The sequence below is a fragment of the Euleptes europaea genome, chromosome 1, assembly GCF_029931775.1.
Source record: "Euleptes europaea isolate rEulEur1 chromosome 1, rEulEur1.hap1, whole genome shotgun sequence".
Lineage (NCBI taxonomy): Eukaryota > Metazoa > Chordata > Lepidosauria > Squamata > Sphaerodactylidae > Euleptes > Euleptes europaea.
Window position 1 is genome coordinate 126,901,282 of NC_079312.1, and position 22,258 is coordinate 126,923,539.

The 22,258-nt window shown below is 46.2% G+C and overlaps 1 protein-coding gene across 1 annotated transcript in view; it reads left to right on the forward strand.

Annotated features, from left to right (window-relative positions):
* Window positions 1-22,258, forward strand: part of FBF1 (Fas binding factor 1) — a 57,565-nt gene that overhangs the window by 27,955 nt on the left and 7,352 nt on the right. Inside the window, exons 16-24 of the mRNA XM_056854208.1 lie at window positions 1,147-1,205; window positions 3,586-3,741; window positions 4,142-4,242; window positions 5,243-5,449; window positions 11,886-11,993; window positions 13,703-13,842; window positions 17,905-18,023; window positions 20,306-20,428; window positions 21,729-21,914. Coding sequence (XP_056710186.1) covers window positions 1,147-1,205; window positions 3,586-3,741; window positions 4,142-4,242; window positions 5,243-5,449; window positions 11,886-11,993; window positions 13,703-13,842; window positions 17,905-18,023; window positions 20,306-20,428; window positions 21,729-21,914 — 1,199 coding nt within the window. The remainder of the gene's footprint in view (window positions 1-1,146; window positions 1,206-3,585; window positions 3,742-4,141; window positions 4,243-5,242; window positions 5,450-11,885; window positions 11,994-13,702; window positions 13,843-17,904; window positions 18,024-20,305; window positions 20,429-21,728; window positions 21,915-22,258) is intronic.

Below are 22,258 nucleotides of genomic sequence, written 5' to 3' on the forward strand. Positions count from 1 at the left end.
TTCATTGGATGTCTTCTACTGTACGATTATGGTTTTTTTTAAATTCTGTAATCTGCCTTGAGCCTCAGCAATAAAGGAAGGCTATAAATAAAATGGCCCAGGCTAGCCTGACCTCATCAGATCTCAGAAGCTAAGCAGAGTCAGCCCTGGTTAGTATTTGGATGGGAGACCACCAAGGAACACCAGGGTTGCTGTGCAGAGGAAGGCACTGGCAAACCACCTCTGTTAGTCTCTTGCCATGAAAACCCCCAAAAGGAGTCGCCATAAGTCGGCTGCGACTTGAAGGCACTTTACACACACTCACACATAAATAAAAATGGTGCTCTGATTTTTTTGGTATTTAAAATACTTCTGCACTGCCTTTCTACAAAAGATGCATTCAAGGCATTTTAGAATAAAAGCCATAAAACATGTGCAGGAAGAAATCTGGAACTGAACAGCAGGCAAGAATAATAAAACAAAACAAAACAAAACAACAGGAAAATCAAATTCTATTAAGTCAAATTCGGTGGATTTTATTTGTTAGAATTAATGAACACATCCCTTTTGCAGCATAACTCATTATACACCAAAATAATGGGAGAAGAGGACTGTTTTTGCCTGGTGCTGAAAGAATAGTAAGGAATATGCAAGGCAGAGCTCCTTCAGGCCCATAGATTAGGGACCTGCTATAGAGGAGGCTGTCTTTCTCAACAGCTAATAGCTATTAAGGAGCCCCGTGGCGCAGAGTGGTAAATTGCAGTATTGCAGTCCAAAGCTTTGCTCACGACCTGAGTTTGATCCCAATGGAAGTTGGTTTCAGGTAGCCGGCTGAAGGTTGACTCAGCCTTCTATCCTTCCGAAGTCGGTAAAATGAGTACCCAACTCGCTGGGTTTAAAGGGAAGATGACTGGGGAAGGCACTAGCAAACCACCCCATAAACAAAGTCTGCCTAGGAAATGTCGGGATGTGACATCACCCCATGAGTCAAGAATGACCCGGTGCTTGCACAGGGGACCTTTATCTTTACCTAATAGCTATTAAACCTCTCTTTCCACCATAGGAAAGCTAAGCTAGAAGAGCACTCCCATGTATCTCTACACTAGGAAGGTATCTAAACATTGCTACAGCTGATTTTTAAAAAAAAAATACTTATTGCATTTCCAGCACCTGCAGCCTCTTTGGAAAGAGTTCAAGAAGCGCTTCAGGTTCCAGCACTCACCCAGGTAGGTACAGGGTGATATTATGGTTTTTATTGAAGGGAAATAAATGGAAAGGATACATTAATAAAGCAAGAAGGTATACCTGTCTGATTTGTCCCGAGCTCTTGTTTCCTTGTCTGTTCCCATTATGCTTGGGTTTAAAGAGGAACTGGACTTAATCCCAGAAGCCTGCATAGTCCATTAGGGTTTGAATTTTGGGAGCAGCCACAGTCCGTCTTAAGGATGGCCTTGGAACATTTGCCTGCATGCTTTCTGAGTCTGAACTCTCCAGGGAGAGTGCTGTACTTTCCAGCTATAATAATAAATCAGAGGTTCCCAATCCTTTTCCCGGCCTTCCTGGATAAATCATCCCTTATCCAGGTCTTGTTTCAGGCTGGGCTGCAGAACGGAGACAGCACTGGTGGCCCTACTGGTGGACCTCCATCTAAATATTAACAAAGGTGATGCCTGTCTTCTACTGTTACTAGACTTTTCAGCAGCCTTTGATATGATGGACCATTCCATCCTGTTGAAATATTTGAAAGTAGAGACAGGGATTGAGGGGATGTGCTTTGGATTGATTCAAATAGTTCCTTAGGGGTAGGACTCCAAAGGTTGCTGTTGGGAACACGTTTCCTACAGTGTGGGATCTGCCTTGCGGGGTTCTACAAGGCGAAGTATTGTCCCCCATGCTGTTCAGTTTCTATGTAAAGCCCTTAGGAGAGCTCAGTTGTGGTTTTGGAATAGGGTGTTGTCAGTATGGTGATGACACCCTGCTCTATATTTCTTAATGCAAATGACCTGGTGACACAGTAGAGACTCTGAACCAGTGGCTGACAGCTGTAGTTAAATGGGTAAGGGCAAAACAAGCTGAAACTGAATCCTGATAAGATGGAGATAAGGTTGGTTGGGAAAGCAGAGGTCCTGAAGGACACCACCGTTTTGATGGGGTACAGCTGACTCTCACTGATTCAGTTCAGAGCCTAGGGAGGACACTTGATACAGCTTTATTGCTAAAGAAGCAAACTGATGCAGCTACCAAAAAAAGGCATTGTACCAACTCCATTTACCTCAGAAGATGGCCCCATGCCTTGTTGCTGCTGACCTGGTCATGTGGATCCATGCCAACCTCTAGGCTGGACTACTGTAATGCATTCTACATGGGTCTGCCCTTTAAGACAACTCAGGAACTACGGTCAGTACAAAATGCCACAGCCTGGCAACTATCAGGCACCAAGCGGAATCTGCGTATCGCTCCCTGTCTGCAGACGCTCCATTGGTTACCGATCGGTTATCGGGTTCAATTCAAGGTATTAGCTATCACCTTCAAAGCCCCTAAAGGTGTTGGATGCACGTACCTGCAGGACCGCCTCTCCTGCTGTGTTCAGCTGTGACAGCTCTGCTCATCTCAGCAAAGCTTTCTGAAAGTGCCACCCTGCAAACAGTTAATATCAGCTGTTGCTGGTTCGCATGCGCTCTCTGTGGCAGCTCCTACATTATGGGAATGTACCTGAAGCTATTAGGAAGCTCCCACATGTCTATCGTTTTACAGAATGTGCAAATGTTCAGAAAAGAAATCTTGTAGAAGGAGCAAAGCTTCAGTATAAACGTTCAGCTGAGGAGGTGATTTATTAGGTATAATAAGTCTTTCCTACACTGATTGGCTTGTTGCCTTAAACAGATATGTTTGCATTTGTTGTGCTGTTTTTCCCCCCGTTCTACAATCCCAGCCCAATTGCATTATTTTGTCTTAGTAAGAATCTTTGCTTTTAGTTTCCTCGGGAGGTGGTAAGCTCTCCTTCCCTAGAGGTTTTTAAGAAGAGGTTAGATGGCCATCTGTCAGCAATGCTGATTCTGTGACCTTAGGCAGATGATGAGAGGGAGGGCATCTTGGCCATCTTCTGGTCACTATGGGTGTGGAGTGGGGAGGTAGTTGTCAATTTCCTGCATTGTGCAGGGGGTTGGACTTGATGGCCCTGGTGGTCCCTTCCAACTCTATGATTCTATGATTCTATTCTATGTTATCATATCTTGTAACCTGCTCACTGATTGTCCAGTATCATATTTTGTAACCTGCTCACTGATTGAAAGTTTTACTTGTACCTTGGGTACCAGTGAGAAAGGTGGACTATCAATGAAAACAATAATAAATCGAATTGTGTACTGTTGGGAAGAGTTTCTCTTTAAATCAGAGCATAATGGGAACTGCTATTACCTAGCATAACACCCTGTATTTGCAAAGTTACCTGATTTAAAGCATTTAAAACATTGGCTAATCTCTTCGTATAGACTTCCAGGAAAGGAGATTCCACTGTTTTCGTGGAGATCTCTTACATGTCGAAAAGGGGGAAATGCACACTCTTTTTCTTCTCTCTCCCTTCCCTACTCTGCTATCCTTTCCCAGCTTCTGCACTCAGAACCCCTTGCGTCGAGTTCACCCAGGAGCAGTGAGAATGCAACAAAAATGGCCAGTGTGCAGGCGCAACTGCGGGAGACTATTGCAAGCTACCAGGCAGAGCTCTTGAGCGCCCAGACTCGCCTTGTGGAATTGGAAGGCCAGGTAAGTTAACCAGGTGATCATCCTGCGGACAAAGCAGCTGCACTTCAATTTCTTCTTGTGGAAGCCCCATACGACCACAAATGTGTTTGGATGGCAAATGCTTATAGATGTGGACTAACTGAGCCATAGAAGGCAAGTGTGTTGTCGTGGATAGACTGCTGAGATTTGGAGTCAAAATTTCACTTAAAAGCTTTCTGGGTGACCTTGGCCCGATTTTGGCCTTGTCTTTTGGCCTAATCGACCTCACAAGTTTGATGTGAGAGTAAAAAGTGGGAGCCCATGTACTCTGCCCTAATCTCTTTGGAGGAAGCAGCTGTGCAAAATGGCTCGGTCTGGTAGTTTTCAGAAGGGAAAAGGGTTGTAATTTCTCTAGCAACTCCTGGTGATTTTCTGCTGTAAGGTACGTCGGCTGGAGCTGGAGAAGAATCAGCAGAAACTGTTGCTGGAAAGTCTGCAGCAGCGTTACCGAGATGACTTGGAGCTCATTGAGGATGCTCACAGGTATTGGTTACCCAGATGCACAGATTCCTCACAGCCTACCTACCTCTAGATTCCATGTAAAACATGAATTAAGGGAAGTTTCTGTATAGATATGTACTCCTGGAGCACTTTCTGCTGGCCACACTTGAGCTGCTAGACCCACGGGCAAGTGTGCTGCCGTCCCCTAAGTAGTGGAAGCTCCACAGATTCAAACTCTTTTTTGCTTCCATACTTTCAAACTATCACGAGGGAACTCCCTGCCCCAGCATGTGGGGATGGCTGCCAACTTGGAAGGCTTTAAGAGGGGAGTGGACATGTTCCTGGAAGATAGGGCTATCCATGGCTACTAGTCAAAATGAATACTAGTCTTGTTGCATACCTATTCTCTACAGTATCAGAGGAGAATGCCTATTATTTTAGGAGCTGTGGAACACAGGCAGGATGGTGCTGCTGCAGTCGTCTTGTTTGGGGGCTTCCTAGAGTCACCTGGTTGACCACTGTGTGAACAGACTGCTGGACTTGGTGGACCTTGGCCTGATATAGCATGGCTTTTCTTATGTTCTCTACAGAAATCTCTGTATTTTTAAATCTGAAATCTTTTTCTTGTTTGGGTTAATTTTAGCTTACTTACCCTCCACTTGACTGCAACAATCCAGGGATTTGAGGCAGCTGCTCCTGGCTGCTTGTTTGGTAAAATGTAGAGCATACTGGTGACATTCAACTCCAAAACATTCCATATGATCTCATTCAGCATATAGAAAGAGAGCAATCCTAAGCAGCTCTACACAGACTCCTGCTCAAGTCTGCTCAGTGGTGCTTTCTCCCAGGAAACTGTTCTTAGGATGGTACTTAGAAGAGTAAGAACAGTAAAAACACAATTATCCCCAAACCAGAAACCAAGCCCCTAAAGTCGCCCTTTGCTTAGAGGTCTGCAATGATTTACTAATTCTGATTAGACAAGGGGCTCTTGCACCCTCTTTCCCCACCCAAACACGTTTGGGGATATTTTTTTCTGGGACAGGAGCCGCATGAAGGTGATTGAGGACTCGTACCGCCAGCGGGAGGAGCGCATGAAGCAAGAGAACCAGGAGCTGGCGGTGCAGTGCCTCTCCCACTGCCAGAGTGCGGAGCAAGCCAAATCGGAGCTCTTGGCCCAGCATCAGCGCAAACTCACAGAGATGGAGCAGGAGAAGGTCAAGGAGATTGACAGGCTCCGGGAGCTTCAGCGGTAAGAGCGAGGGAAAGCAGGAGTTGGCCTTTTGCTCGGTGGGGCTTTTACAGAGCAAACATCAAACCCACATCCATGTATTGTCGAAGGCTTTCACGGTCAGAGTTCATTGGTTCTTGTAGGTAATCCGGGCTGTGTAACCGTGGTCTTGGAATTTTCTTTCCTGACGTTTCGCCAGCAACTGTGGCAGGCATCTTCAGAGTAGTAACACTGAAGGACAGTGTCTCTCAGTGTCAAGGGTGTAGGAAGAGTAATATATAGTCAGAAAGGGGTTGGGTTTGAGCTGAGTATTGTCCTGCAAAAGTATTGTCCTGTAAGTATCAAGATAATGTGCTAATGAGGGTGTGGTATGTTAATATGGAACCATTGTATCCTGAAGTGATCTGTTAATGTGTGTAATCCAAAGCTAATCTGTATGGCTATTGTTGAATGTTGTCTTTGTCTGGAGGTTTTTCAGGGCAGGAAGCCAAGCCTTATTCATTCTTAAACTCTCCTCTTTTCTGTTAAAGTTGTGCTGATGTTTATGAATTTCAATGGCTTCTCTGTGCAATCTGACAAAATAGTTGATAGAATTGTCCAGTCTTTCAGTGTCTTGGAATAAGACCCTGTGTCCTGTTTGTGTCAGTCCATGTTCAGCCACTGCTGATTTCTCAGGTTGGCCAAGTCTGCAGTATCTTTCATGTTCTTTTATCCTTGTTTGTATGCTGCGTTTTGTGGTCCCGATGTAAACTTCTCCACAGCTGCAAGGTATACGATATACTCCTGCAGAGGTGAGGGGGTCTCTTTTGTCTTTTGCTGATCGTAGCATTTGTTGTATTTTCTTGGTGGGTTTAAATACTGTTTGTAGGTTATGTTTTTTCAAAAGTTTCTCCATCCTATCAGTGACTCCTTTAATAAATGGCAAGAATACCTTTTATGGGAGACTGTTTTTCTTGAGTTTTCTGATTTTTGTTTGGTTTAATGGCCCTTCTGATTTCATTCTTGGAGTAGCCGTTTGCTAGCAGTGCGTGATTTAGATGATTAGTTTCTTCCTTGAGAAACTGTGGTTCACAGATCCGTCTTGCACGGTCCATTAATGTTTTGATTATTCCTCTTTTCTGTCGGGGGTGGTGGTTGGAGTTTTTGTGTAAGTAGCGATCTGTGTGAGTTGGTTTCCGGTAGACCTTGTGACCTAACTGAAGGTTTGTTTTACGGATGACAAGGGTATCAAGAAATGGGAGTTTACCCTCAATTTCCTTTTCCATGGTAAACTGAATGTTTGGATGGATATTATTAAGATGGTTTTAATGGACTTTCTAAACCATCTTAATAATATCCATCCAAACATTCAGTTTACCATGGAAAAGGAAATTGAGGGTAAACTCCCATTTCTTGATACCCTTGTCATCCGTAAAACAAACCTTCAGTTAGGTCACAAGGTCTACCGGAAACCAACTCACACAGATCGCTACTTACACAAAAACTCCAACCACCACCCCCGACAGAAAAGAGGAATAATCAAAACATTAATGGACCGTGCAAGACGGATCTGTGAACCACAGTTTCTCAAGGAAGAAACTAATCATCTAAATCACGCACTGCTAGCAAACGGCTACTCCAAGAATGAAATCAGAAGGGCCATTAAACCAAACAAAAATCAGAAAACTCAAGAAAAACAGTCTCCCATAGGAAAGGTATTCTTGCCATTTATTAAAGGAGTCACTGATAGGATGGAGAAACTTTTGAAAAAACATAACCTACAAACAGTATTTAAACCCACCAAGAAAATACAGCAAATGCTACGATCAGCAAAAGACAAAAGAGACCCCCTCACCTCTGCAGGAGTATATCGTATACCTTGCAGCTGTGGAGAAGTTTACATCGGGACCACAAAACGCAGCATACAAACAAGGATAAAAGAACATGAAAGATACTGCAGACTTGGCCAACCTGAGAAATCAGCAGTGGCTGAACATGGACTGACACAAACAGGACACAGGGTCTTATTCCAAGACACTGAAAGACTGGACAATTCTACCAACTGTTTTGTCAGATTGCACAGAGAAGCCATTGAAATTCATAAACATCAGCACAACTTTAACAGAAAAGAGGAGAGTTTAAGAATGAATAAGGCTTGGCTTCCTGCCCTGAAAAACCTCCAGACAAAGACAACATTCAACAATAGCCATACAGATTAGCTTTGGATTACACACATTAACAGATCACTTCAGGATACAATGGTTCCATATTAACATACCACACCCTCATTAGCACATTATCTTGATACTTACAGGACAATACTTTTGCAGGACAATACTCAGCTCAAACCCAACCCCTTTCTGACTATATATTACTCTTCCTACACCCTTGACACTGAGAGACACTGTCCTTCAGTGTTACTACTCTGAAGATGCCTGCCACAGTTGCTGGCGAAACGTCAGGAAAGAAAATTCCAAGACCACGGTTACACAGCCCGGATAACCTACAAGAACCACATCCATGTGTTCGTACTGCTAAATACTTTAATTTTGAATCCTTCAAAACCTGGCCAACCCAACAGCTCGTTCATTGCAAAATATTAGTTGAGCTGCAATGAGACTTCTGAGTAGGATTTCTCTCTTTTGGGGAAAGTGATATTGGTCAAAAGTGCACTTTTCAATGTGCCTTGAAATTCTTGAAGAAGAAGACGAGAAGAATTGGTTTTATGCCCCGCTTTTCTCTACCTTTAAGGCAGGGGGCCCGGGGACCGTGTACGGCCCCCGAGGACATTTCTTGTGGCCCTCGGGAGCTCCGGGGCCCCGCTGCAGAGGCGCGGCATAGGGTGGCCCTCCCTGAGGGTGTTCCTGGGGCTACGGCTTGCAGGGGTGCTGCAGCGCCCTTTGGACCTCCTCTCGCCGACTGACAGCTGTTGGTCAGCGAGAGGAGGGGGAGGGACGCTTTCCCCAAGGTTGCCCCCTACAGCCGCAGCATGCAGGAATGCCGGGGCACACTGTAAGGCCCTCTTGCTGCCTGTCGGCTGTTGAACAGTGAGGCGGAGGGGGGGGAAGAGGCCCACGGCTCCCGGCGGCAGAGCATGCGCGCAGGAACCGATTGGGCTTCAGGGGGCCTTTTGTGGACTCTGGCGCGGGGAGGGCATGGAGCCTGGGGCCAGGTCGCGTGGGGCCGGCGGGTATGTGTGTGTGGGGGGGGAAGGTTTTTTTTTCTCCCTCTCTTTCTGTCTCTTTGTCTCCCTCCGTCCTTTTCTTTCTCCCCCTCTTTCCATTTCTTTCTCCCTCTCTCCCTTTTTCTTTTTCTCTGTTTTCCTCCCTTCCTCCCTTGCCGCTCGACCGTAGGCTGCGCCTCCCTGGTGCCTCGTTTGCTCGGGCCCACCGCTGGCTGCCCTCCCGCCTGGAAGGGGGAGGACTGGGGGAGCCCTCCAGGCCTTCTCTGCGTGGCCTCCCCTGGGGTTGCCAACCTCCAGGTGGTTTAAAAGATAACAGCAAGCACTGATAGCACACTACTTATATTTATATAAGCACAGTCCTATCTAAGCATATGACAAATTACAGAAGTTCCCGAAATCTGTAGATGTAAACACAGTACAAATCACACCAAGAGGCGAAGCTGCTCCAATAGACTCGAAGAGAAAGCGAGCTCCAAAGAAGCATGGAAAACCCGGACTGGATTTCCTTCGTAGCACTAAGCTCCAAGCTGTGTCAACGTAACAAGCTCAAAGTTCATCAAATAAAGCCGCAGTTGGAATTTAATTTACTTCATCCCGAGATGGGAAACCAGTGAGACCCATTTCGCCGTGGCTTTGTCCATCGGGGAAGTGAAAGGTAGCGAGAGATGAATATCTATCTCTAAAAGCAAAGTACACAGTAGATGGGATTTCTATATACGCAATAATTCTAATTTAAACTAACAATAATAATTCTAATTTCAATTAATAATATATAAGAACGGGAAGACAATTATTACATACCAGATGCTGAAAAGCATGTAGCTTGCAGATCAAAGGATGGCTTCTAGCGATCTTACAACAATAGTGAAAGTACTGGCTTTTAAGTGTTCTAATTGCCTGCAGGTGTTATGCAGATGCAATACAGTACCAGTCTTAAAGAAGTATCTATGTTAACATCTGAGTATGGTTACAACATTGAATACATAGAAATGAACATACATTGTTCATAACTAAAAATACAAAGTTAAATACATCAAAACAACAATGTACATATTTTTTTACAACATGACACCTATTCACAGAAAACACGTGTAGTCTGCAGCAGAATTTAATCCATAAGGGGAAATAGTATTCAGAAGAAAAATGAAGCGTGATTCCTGTTGTGAAAGGATTTTATCTATATTTTGTTTGGTATATGGGTTAGGTTTAAATTGCCAAATTACAAAAAATTCTATTTCTGTATCCAAATGATGTAAAGCCTGATAATGTGCAGTTAATGGCGCCTCAGCCACGTGGTTCCTAATCCTAGATCTGTGTTCACCTATCCTTAATTTGATTGCTCTGCGTGTTTTACCCACATATAAAAGCCCACAGGGGCATCGGATGAGATAAATAACATTTTTACTGGTACAATTGGAAAATTGTTTTAATTTGAACACAAAGTTTGAACTCGTGCTTCTAAATTCTTTCACGGGCAGAGCAAAAGGGCACCTATTACACTCCCCACAACGAAAATGACCTAGAGGTAAGTTGGTAATGTGCTGGGGTGAAATGTCTGTGTGTGTCAGATGGTCCCTTAAAGATCTAGTTTTGCGATAGCCAAAATGTGGCTTCTCACTACGTCCTGGTAATCCTTGAACCACGTGCCAATGTTTCAAAATAATGTTTTGAATGTCCCTAGTGTAGCTGTTGTGCTCTAATGAAGAAGTAATGCCTGAAAAAGTGGAATGTTGTTTTGGTTTAAATAAGGTGGCACGATCAATAGCATCCACTCTGGTCTTAGCATGTTGGATAATTTCTCTAGGATATCCCCTGGCTTGTAATATATTAGATAGAGATGTAGCTGCTACTGAGAAATGCTCCTGTTGAGTGGCATTTCTTTTGAGTCTAAGGAACTGCCCATATGGCAAATTTTTCCTTAGATGAGCCGGGTGAAAAGAGTTGTAATGAAGCAAAGCACCTTTACCGGTGGGTTTTTGTAAGGTGTAATAATGAGTTTCCTAGAGCTATCAACAACTACTGTCAAGTCTAAAAAATTGACATGGGATGAATGTGCTGTGCCCACAAATTTAATATTGGGATGTCTACAATTAAGCCATTGCAAGAGCTCCTGATAATTAGCCATGTTGTCAATCACCATAAAGGCATCATCGATGAAACGTTTGTACACTAAGATACAGACGAAGAATTTAAAAAGCGTTGGATTGCTATTCTCAACAAATATTCGTATGACCTCATGTTACTTATTGTTACTCAAGCCAACTCAGAAGTTAGAAAAATAAAAAAGGAAACTGATACTATGAAAGAGAAACTAAAGGGAGAATCCACCTCCTCAGAACTGACTAGCATGATTAAAAAGTTAGAATCAGACCTTAGGTCTTACACTGACAGTATTCGCAGTTATAAGGTTAAGAAATTTGATTGTGATTCCAATGATTACTCTAAAAACATGGCATATCCATGGTATCATACTCAAAACACCAATGGTAATGAAGATGGGGGGAACTTTAGAAGTAACCGTAGAAATCAGTCAGAAAGTGATTCCTCTAGCCTCTCCCCCGCACCCCACCGGGAGATCTACACCTGGTAGGGCCCCAAAATGATGTTATAAATGTGCAAATGGCCCTTGGCAGGAAAAAGGTTCCCCACCCCTGCTTTAAGGAGTCTCAAAGCGGCTTACAATTGCCTCCCTTTCCTTTCCCAACAACAGACACCCTGTGAGGTAGGTGGGACTGAGAGAATTAGAAGAGAACTGTGACAGGCCCAAGGTCACCCAGCTGGCTTCATGTAGAGGAGTGGGGAATCAAACCCAGTTCTCCAGATTAGAGTCCGCCTCTCAGGTGGAGGAGCAATCATAAGCAGTTATTATTATATTTCATCTTTTACTCATTTGTTTTAGTATTATTTTATTCTATATTTTAGTGGTGACGAATGATTATCAATCATATTGAGTGATTGATTATATGATATTTATATTTATAACCTATGTAACACTTAATTCTCTGTATGTAACAGCATTCTGGTCTAGGACCAGAATAAATATTTACTTACTTACATGTGGAGGAGCAGGGAAGCAAACCCGGTTCTCCAGATTAGAGTCCGCCTCTCTTAACCACTACACCACAGTGGCTCTCAAAGTGGCTCTTGCATACTTTCAGCACTAGGCAGCTACATGAAAAAAGGTAACATTAATTTTGGAGCAGACTCTTCCAAGAGACCCTGCTGTCTGTACAAGTGGTTCCAGAATGCCCAACTGTGGATGGTTTAATTGGTTTTTTTGCTTTGGACCCACAGGACGTCCATCCTGCACATGCATAAGGACCACGAAGAACAACTGCAACGGTTAAAACGACTGAAGGATCAGGAGATCGACGCTGTGACCAGTGCCACCTCTTACACTAGGTAACTGCTGCTTCTCAGGTGGGGCCAGATCACAAATCAAGAATAAGAGTAAGAGCTAGAAACTGGGGAGGGCAACTGGGAGGAAAGCAAGAATAATTTTGTGGATATGCCTGTGTTGCTTCTGCCGGGGTGAGAAAGACAAGTCGCTGAGAAACATAGCAGCTGTGCTTTTCCAAATCATTTTCCTGAGACAGAATGGTTTATGGTGCCACTAGAAGAGAAGGAGGAGCCCCGTGGCGCAGAGTGTTAAGCTGCAGTACTGCAGTCAAAAGCTCTGCTCATGACCTGAGTTCGATCCCGACGGAAGTCGGTTTCAGGTAGCCGGCTCAAGGTTGACTCAGCCTTCCATCCTTCCGAGGTCGGTGAAATGAGTACCCAGCTTGCTGGGGGTAAAGGGAAGATGACTGGGGAAGGCACTGGCAAACCACCCCACGAACAAAGTCTGCCTAGGAAACATCGGGATGTGACGTCACCCCATGGGTCAGGAATGACCCGGTGCTTGCACAGGGGACCTTTACCTTTACCTTAGAAGAGAAGGAGGAAGGGGTGCAAATGGAGGTTGGATCCTTTAAAAAATATATTATTTCAAAAAACGGGGAAAAAAAGAAAAAAACTTTTCAAAAAGATATACATAAGGTGAAGACAAAAATATGACAACAGTGGTGGCGGATCTACACAAAGGTTTCTACATGTGGTTTCCAAATACCTAAAAATAAGTCCGTGCCCAATTGCTGTCTATATGCCATGCGTTCAAATATTGATAGAGTTCTAAGGTCCTCAATGCACTGATTTATTGGAGGTGGACTTTTATCTTTCCAGTGTTGTAATATGAGTCTTTAAGCTGTAGTAAAGACATGGAGCCCCATGGCATAGAGTAGTAAGCTGCAGTACTGCATTCCAAGCTCTGCTCACGACCTGAGTTTGATCCCGACCGGAGTCGGTTTCAGGTAGCCGGCTCAAGGTTGACTCAGCCTTCCATCCTTCCAAGGTCGGTAAAATGAGTACCCAGCTTGCTGGGGGTAAAGGGAAGATGACTGGGGAAGGCACTGGTACACCACCCCGTAAACAAAGCCTGCCTAGAAAACGTCGGGATGTGACGTCATCCCATGGGTCAGGAATGACCCGGTGCTTGCACAGGGGACCTTTACCTTTTTAAAGACATGGAGGATTCATTTTCATTGACCATCAGTTAGCTTCCAAGAGACAGGCAAATAGTGTAAAAGTACATAGATATCCTCAAAAATCAGTGAACAGTCTAATATAAAATGGATAGGAGTAATAGCTTCTTCCCAGAAAAACCGAATGACTGGACATGCCCAAAGCCTATAGAAATGTAGGCCATAAACCTCCTGACCTTTTCCAACCAATCATTGAGCTGTCTCTAAGGAATCTTCTGGAAGAAGAGCAAGTCCCCCTCCCCTCTTCACCCCGTTGAAACTGGTGTGCCAATTAGTAGGCCTGAGACACTATCTTGATGAACTAACCGTCCATTAGAGGAGGGGACTGACATCTGTGGCTAACAGACCAGAGCAAAAAAAATGTGTTGAGTGGAACTTTCCTCAGATGATGGACTTTCCTCTCTTGACAGATGCAAAATGGTTTGCAGTGCGGCGGTCACTAAAGTTCTAAATGTCCCTGACCTCAACTGCAATGAATGCAAATGGCTGTATTGTAATTTAGCAATGTCATGCACTCCCTGCTTTTTACAGGTCTTTGAATGGCATCATTGAACAGATGGAGCAATTCTCTAGCAACCTGAATGACCTCTCCAACAAAGTGGAGGCCACCCACCACACTACCTCACAAGGGCTTGAGATTGGCGTCCGCCAAAGAGAGGAACAACACCGGGGTACGTTCCTTTCTGACTCTTGAAGCCCGCGCACCGCTTCTCCCAGGACCTTCCTTGTGTTCTAAAGCACTTGCTACTTAGCGTGGGCCCAGGTTTGAAGAAATACACCAGGTGGTCGCTAGACTGGGCTCACCCTAGCCATTCCGCTGCCTGAGACAAAATGCCTAAGCCAGCCAGCACCGCCTTCTTTAGGCACATCTAACTGTCCTCCTTTGATGAAGGGTGGCTGAGAAGCCCCTGCAAAGTGACACTAGGCAGGCATGGACATTGTGCTTTTTTGTTTAAAAGGGCTTCAACCCTAAAATGCCTTTAAGCAGCCAGCAGGAGAGTGGGGGATCTCCGGCGTTCTGCAGGGCGTGCTACATCCATGTGTTCTGATTGCTCTCCAAGCAGATGAGGGCAGGCAATAGCAAGCTCTAGTGGAGCTGTTGACCCCACAACAGCCAGAGCTGAACGGGGGTTATTTACAGGAGTGGGTGCCTGCAGCTGTAGCAGTGGCCTGGCATCTGCAGGCACGCACAGCTGGACCTTGTCAAGCACTCCTGCAATGCCTTGTGGTGGATCGAGGTCTCCAGATGCCTTGTGGTCAGGAGAGAAGCCTTGGGCAGCGAGTCACGCACCTGCTATCTGAGCTGTGCTTCTGCCCGGGCTTCCTGTCTTCTCTGCTCACATGGTTCTGGAGGCAACTGTGGAGTCCTTGGTAATAAGCCACTCTCCTTCATGGGTCCCTCAGCAATCTCAGTTTCTGGTGGGGCCTCCTGCTTCTGGGCTTCCTGGGCCTCTGGTCCAGTAGCCACAGCTGGCTGCAAGTTCCCTGGGGGTCTGAGAGCCCAGGCACCTCAGGACCTGTCATGATTTTGTCCTCCACGGTGTCCTCATCCTCTGATGAAGAAGAATTGGTTTTTATATGTTGACTTTCTCTACCTTCCCCTCCCCTCAACAGACCCCCTGTGAGGTAGGTGGGGCTGAGAGAGCTCTAAGAGAGTTGTGACTAGACCAAGGTCACCCAGCTAGCTTCATGTGTAGGAGTGGGGAAACCAACCCGGTTCACCAGATTGGCCTCCGCCGCTTATGTGGAGGAGTGGGGAATCAAACCCGGTTCTCCAGATCAGAGTCCACCGCTCCAAACCACCACTCTTAACCATTACACCACGCCAGGGAAAGTGACCTGGGGGTCATGGTGGATAGGTCAGTGATGAGGAATTGTCAGGCCCAATGGGACAGGAATTGTGGATGCGTGGCGTTCGTGGCTTTCAGAGAACAGGATCATTCCCTTGAGGCTAGGGTTGTAGAAGCTGAGGGAGAGAGAGTTATGTGAAAGAGACCTTCAGGGGCGCACTTAGAACTGTCCCACTCCTGTGTTGACAGCTCTTCTGCTGCTATGGCGTTTGAGGGTTTTGAGGCTGGAGGGTGTCAGGGTGAGGAGGAGGGACATGATCCCTTAGATGGGACCTTTTCCCTGGATGATGGACCAGTATCCTCTCTTACTGGGGATGCTTCTTGGGGGTTGGGAGTCGGTGGGCTTTAGCGGGCGGTTCAGTTATTAGGAATACAGAGAGCAGGGTCTGTGATAGGCATTTTGACTGCACAGAGACTTGCCTGCCTGGAGCAAATGTTGCAGACATCACATACTGTCAGGATAGGTTGATAGTGGTGTGGAGGAGTCGCCGGTCCTGGTGTGCATTGGCACCAGTGACATTGAAAATGTAGTCAGGTGGTCCTGGAGGGGGAAATGTAAGTTACTGGCAGAAAGTTAAAGGCCAGGACCTCAAAAGGAGGTATGTCTAAGGTAACACATGCATTAAAACAAAAAATCTCAACTTCAAGTATATGTTAATTGGGTCTGAACCTTCTGAGACAGAGGGAAAGTGACCTGGGGGTCATGGTGGATAGGTCAGTGAAAATGTCAACACAGAGTGCTGCAGCAGTGAAAAGGGCAAACTCTATGTGGGGGATTGTTAGGAAAAGGATTGAAAATAAAACAGCCAATATTTTAATGCCCCTGTTTAGATCTGTGGTACAGCTTCATTTGGAACACTGTGTGCAGTTCTGGTCACCATATCTAGAAAAGGACATTGCAGAGCTGGAAAAAGGGGGGCAACTAAGATGATTAAGGGGTTGGAGCACCCTCCCTATGAAGAAAGGATGAAGAGTTTGGGACTTTTCAGTTTAGAGGAGAGACAACTGAGGGGGGGCATGATAGATGTTTATAAGGTTAAGCATAGGGCAGGGGTGGGGAACCTTTTTCCTGCCAAGGGCCATTTGCACATTTATGACATCATTCAGGGGCCATACCAGGTGTAGAGCTCCCAGTGGGGGGGGAGGCTAGGGTTGGCAGGTCTCCAGCCACCACCTGGAGGTTGGCAACCCCAGGGGAGGCCACACAGAGAAGACCTGCAGGGGGCCCCGCTCCCCCCTCCCAGGCGGGAGGGCAGCCAGCGGTGGGCCCGAGAAAACCAGGCACCAGGGAGGTGCAGACCACAGTCGATCAGCAAGGGAGGAAGGAAAACAAGGAAAACAGAGAAAGAGGAAAAGGGAGGGAGGGAGAAAGAGAGAGAAAGGTAGAAAGAAATGGAGAGAGGGGGAGAAAGAAAGAAAATGACGGAGGGAAAGAAAGAAAAGGACTGAGGGAGACAAAGAAAGAGACAGAAAAAGAGGGAGAAAAAGGAGAAAGAGTGACAGAAAAAGAGGAAGAAAAGAGAGAAAAGCCTTCCCCCACACACACACCGGCCCCGCGTGACCAGGCCCCAGCCTTCCCACCCCCACACGCGGCGGTGCACAGAGCCCTGCGCAACCGGGCCCCAGTCGCCATACCCTCTCCCCCCAGAGTCCACAAAAGCCCCCCCCCCCGAAGCCCGATTGGCTCCCACATGCATGCTCTGCTGCCGGGAGCCGCCGGGCTCTCCCCCTCCCCGCTGCTCAACAGCCGACAGGCAGCGAGAGGGGCTTACAATGTGCCGCAGCGTTCCTGCATGCCGCGGCTGTAGGGGGCAGCCTTGGGGGAAGCATCCCTCCCCTCTCCTCTCGCCGACCAACAGCCGACAGTCAGTGAGAAGAGGTCCAAAGGGCGCCACAGCTCCCCTGTAAGCCGCAGCCCCAGGAACACCCTCGGGGAGGGCCGCCCTTCGCTCCACCTCCGCGGCAGGGTCCCAGAGCTCCCGAGGGCCACAAAAATGTCCTCGGGGGCCGCATATGGCCCCCGGGCCTGAGGTTCCCCATCCCTGTTCTAGATAGATAGAAGAAATTCTATGTGGAAGTTACAGTGGCTTTTGGCGGGGGTGGGGGGTAGCTTTCAGCCAAATAGATAGTGAAGTAGTACAAACTCTTTGAGCTTAGACCAATTTTATGGTCAAATTGTTTCCTCAATAAACATAGGAAGAAAGGAAGTCATCTTGGCTCGGCTAAGAGCATGGGATCCATACTCATGAGTAGATGTTGAAGGTGGAAGTGCCACCCATGTGTATGCCTTGTAATATCTCCCTCATTGTTAAAGATGAGTTGCTCAAGCTTCCACAGTTTACAACTGCTTGCCAAATCTTTCTGCAAACCGAGCTCTGTGAACACAGCTATGTGATCTTGCCTACAGGGGCCTCGTTTGCTTTATATGCAAACTGTGTGGAAACTTGGCAATTGTCACTTGAAAGATAAATCATGGGTCTGATGCAATATGGCCAAGATGCTGTTGCGCCACACAAACTAACCCTACCTGTCTACCTTTTTATAGCTGAAAGTGAGGGCATATCCAGGTGTCTCTAATTTCAGGGGTCATTGTCTGCTATTTGGGAAATCCTCTGCTGAACCATATGACTGACAATGTCCAGCATAGGAACAGTGCACAGAGATTCCTAGATTTCTGTACTTTTGGTTGTGTCTTACAAGGACAAACCAAGTGTGCAGGAGACGGCTGCGGTAATCTTTCAGTTCATCAGCCTTACATTGGCTGAAATTCCTGAAATCATTGGAGATAACCCAGTTAGGGCCTTGATTTGGAGATAGGAATTAGCCTGGGCAATGCCAGTGGTTGACCATTGCTCTCCCCATCCCCACAACCCAATGCCAAAGTGCTGCGAGATCGTCTGGCCCGTCAACAGAGAGACATGGAAGAAGAGCGAGGCCGGCTGCAAGAGGTCATCTCTAAAATGGAGGCCCGGCTGAACGAGCAGACCCGCCTCCTTGAGCAGGTGAGCTGATGCTAGAGTAGAAGTGCTTCGGGCCAGGCATCTGTGCTCAATGGGAATGCAAGAGCTGGTATTCAAGGTTTAAATTAAGGAGTCCTGTCCCCCACCGCCACCCATTAACATTAGCTTTTAAGGCAAATGTTGGCTTTAGGACTGCTTCAGTTCTTGAAAGACCCAGCGCCAGTGAACGTCTTAGCCCTTTCCATCTTTGTGTTGTATTTATTTAATAGTGTCACCCGGCAATGAAAGCCAAACACTGCCTTACAGTCTCAATGAGGGAAGGCCCCTGAGTGAAGTTAAAGAGAGCTTCCCTTGACCAAGAGGGTTTGGATATTCCGGGGAGGGTCTCCACGGGGAGGGACATCTAAGCGCTGGAATGGGAGTAACATGCAGGGGATCCGAGTGTGCTGTTTAGTCCTGAGGAGGACATGTGCCGAGCAAGATCCGCAGAAAAAGTACATGAGGTTTGACACGCCGGATTTTCACCAAAGGCACTTGTGGGGTCACTTAAGACAGGACCACCCATGCCCTAATGAGCTTGTATTCAAACATAGAGGGGTCAAAGGGTGGACAGTTTCCATGCTTCAAAATGGCATTGAAAAGCTGGAGTGATGATTCTAATCTGTGTTGGTGGGTTTGAAAACGTTCCTGGCTAACTAATACCGAACAAAAGGCCTGTGTTGGCAGACAGTTGGGATAGAGTGCATCTCCTAAACCCTGCATTGAAAGAGTGAAGAGGCTCTTTTTTATCATTCTCATTATTTAGCAAAAGAGATATTCATTCGTTGATTTATTTAGAGATCTATACCCTGCTTCCCCCCCCAGTGGGGATCTAAAATGGCTTACATCGTCGTTCTCACCTCTGTTCTGTCCTCCCAACACCAGTCCTGTGAAATAGGTTAGGCTGAGAGAAAGTGACTGGTTCAAGGTCCCGCAGTGCGCTTTCCTGGAAGAGTGGTGTCTAGCAGTCTGGCGCCCTTTGGAGTTTTACAGAAGAGATTTAGAGCTTCATGCTGTCAAAGAGCTCCAACCAGTCTCCACCAGTTGGAGGCTGCTTTGGTTTGGTCAAAAGTTTCCCAAAGAGACAAAACATTAAACTCAGGGCTTCAACCCCAAGATCAATGGATAGCTGCCACCAACCCTGGATCAAAAGGCGAGCCTCCAGGCAAGGAGTCCAGGGTAACTCCAGCCAAGCTCCAAATTCAGTGTGACACTTTTCCTGCCAGGGTGAGACCTAGCTAGGACTGTTCACACTTCCCAAAACTGTCTTAGGTTTTTGGTAGGTGGTTTTACATTCACACAAGGCACTTAGAATTTAGGCTTGGAATCCCAAAATCAAAAGACACAATCCATTTAAAGGCTAGCAATTTATTTATAAGATTTATGCTGGGTTACAGGAAAGACAAAAGGTTTCATGAAGCGATAGGCAATAAAATAATAAACCATTTAGCATAGCTAACTAATACATTCAAAAGCCTTTTTGATTCAAAAGGATTGGCAAAGGTTTCTTGCATCAGATTTATAGTTACCAACTTCCAAAGATTCTTCAACATTCAAAAGGTTGTCCAAAGGTTTCGCCAAAAGGTCAGCCTGAAGGTGATGCCGCCAGCACAGCTCTCCTGCTGTACCCCAAAGCGTGCATAGTTAGGCTCAGGGCTGGTTTGTCCTTATATCCGTTTTCTCAAAGGGATGAGCTCATAGAAGCCAATTGAGAAAACGTAAGGAATTAGTTGTTAATTAATCGCTTGGTCAGAATGCTGACTCACTAAGAGATGTGTTCAGGTGAGGCAGCCTGCAGAACTACCTGCACCTGGACATCGTCATGATGGCTGACCATTTAATTACCATGGCAATGCACGGCCTTGCAAAGGGGAGAGAAGGCTTTAACGAGCACCAGCTGGGGCTTACCTTACTCCCTCTACAGAAGCAGTTTTCAAAAGGAAACTTTTACTGTTCACAATATCACAAAATCATAGGCCTCCAGGCCTGAACCAAGGAAATCATGAACCCCAAGAAACTGAGGGACCTCAGCTTCTTGACACATGCATTTCTGACTTAATAAACAGGAAAAAAGGGGACTGTGGGGTTTTTTTCATTAGTTTTGTTTTGTTTGCATACGCCTCTTTCCCAATGAGTGCTACCTGTATAAGCCACTTAATGATTGAAGCTGCTTTCGTTTGAATAGTACCAGTTCATTATGGTGTTCTTTCTTCCTCCTTGCGTAATCCAATTAAAATTCTCAGCAGTAGGAGAAACCTTCCCTCACATGCTTCTCTTTACCCCAGGAACGCTGGAGAGTGACAGCAGAGCAGTCTAAAGTAGGAGCTGTACAGCACTCGCTAGAAGAACAAAGAAGGGTCATTACTCAGCAGCTGGCCATGGAAAGGGAAGAGCTGGAGAGGGCTAAGGTGAGAAATGTCCATGTTGTTTGAGTGTTGCAGCATTGTCAAAACATAAAAACGAGAACCCATGCCACTGACTCCGTTGTAAGCATGCAACAGCCTATGCAAAAAATCAGAACTCCCAGATGCGCACCATCTGCTGCTGTGGAATTCATGCTGCCATCACCCCATGCCACTAACTGAGTTCCCAGGCTTCTTGTCAACTTGATTTGGTCTGGAGTCCCATAGTTAGTCCTGGAGTCCCATAGAATCATAGAGTTGGAAGGGACCACCAGGGTCATTAGTCCAACCCCCCGCACAATGCAGGAAATTCACAACTACTTCCCCCCCAAGCTCCAGTGGCCCCTACTCCATTCCCAGAAGATGGCCAAGATGCCCTCCCTCTCATCATCTGCTTAAGATCATAGAATGAGCATTGCTGACAGATGACCATCTAAAAACCTCCAGGGAAGGAGAGCTTACCACCTCTCGAGGAAACCTGTTCCACTGTGGAACCACTCTGTTAGAAAATTCTTCCTAATGTCTAGATGGAAACTCTTTTGATATAATTTCTATAGTTAGTCCGGGTTTGATTCCCCACTCCTCAACATGACCAGCGGAGGCTAATCTGGTGAACTGGATTTGTTTCCCCACTCCTACACATGAAGCCAGCTGGGTGACCTTAGGCTAGTCACCGCTCTCTTAGAGCTTTCTCAGCCCCACCTACCTCAGGGTGTCTGTTGTGGGGAGGGGAAGGGAAGGTGACTGTAAGCCGGTTTGATTCTTCCTGAAGTGGTAGAGAAAGTTGTCATATAAAAAACCACCACCTCTTCTTCTTCGTCGTCTAACAGGTAGCCTCTCCCGTTACTCATACATGTAGAAACATAGATGAGGAAGGTTTCTTCTATTCCCATAGCAACCACCAGCAGCAGACTGGTTGCCATGTCTGGAAAGTAGTAGTCCGGAAGCAGGGCCGTAGCCAGACTTCTATGTTAGGCGGGGCGGAGTGAGAGAATCTTCTTCTGCTGGCAGATCATGTGGGTTCCATTAAAGGGCAATGAACTATCAGTGATTTGGTGTATTGTTATCTTTTTGTCATTGTGGGTGTGCCATTTAGATTTTCTGCCATTTAGATTTTCTACCAAAATATCAGAACTGGGAAATATGCAGCTGACTAAAAGGTACATTGAATTTTGAAGGATGCGGTTGAAACAGTATCTTGAGTAAATGGTTTTTCAAAAGACCGGTGTCTGTTTTACTTGCACTTCAGTACCGTTAAGCACCACACCTTCCTCTCTCTCCTCCTTCCTACGTATCTCGCTTGCAGAATGCTTTGCTAGGGGAGCAGAAGTCAGTTATGCAGAAATGCGCGGAAGAGCGTCACAGACTTGCTGTGGAATGGTCAGAGCTCCACACGCAGCAGAGGCTAAGCAAGGAGCGCGCTGAGCGGGAGGTGGACCGAGCTCTTCAAATTGACTCCCAGAGAGAAGGCACCATCATGAGCTTTGCAAAGGTAAATGGGGCTTAATACGAGCCCAGCAGAGCTTAACTCTGGAACTTGCTTGCGGTGCTGAAATATGAAGTAAAAAATGAAGGGGGATTTAAAAATAATAATTCCTTTCCCTAGATTTAACAGCCATTGGCTATTCGCCTGCCATTTCACACGTTAAAAAAAGGGGTGGAGGAGATGAACATTTTGGTTGCCACGTCTCACACAATTCACTGATCTACTTGACAGCAGGTAACACTTCTCAGAAAATGTCGTTAGCTGTTTTATCCAGGCACGCTAGCCTGATCTCGTCAGATCTCAGAAGCTAAGCAGCCGGGTCAGCCCTGGTTAGTATTTGGATGGGAGAC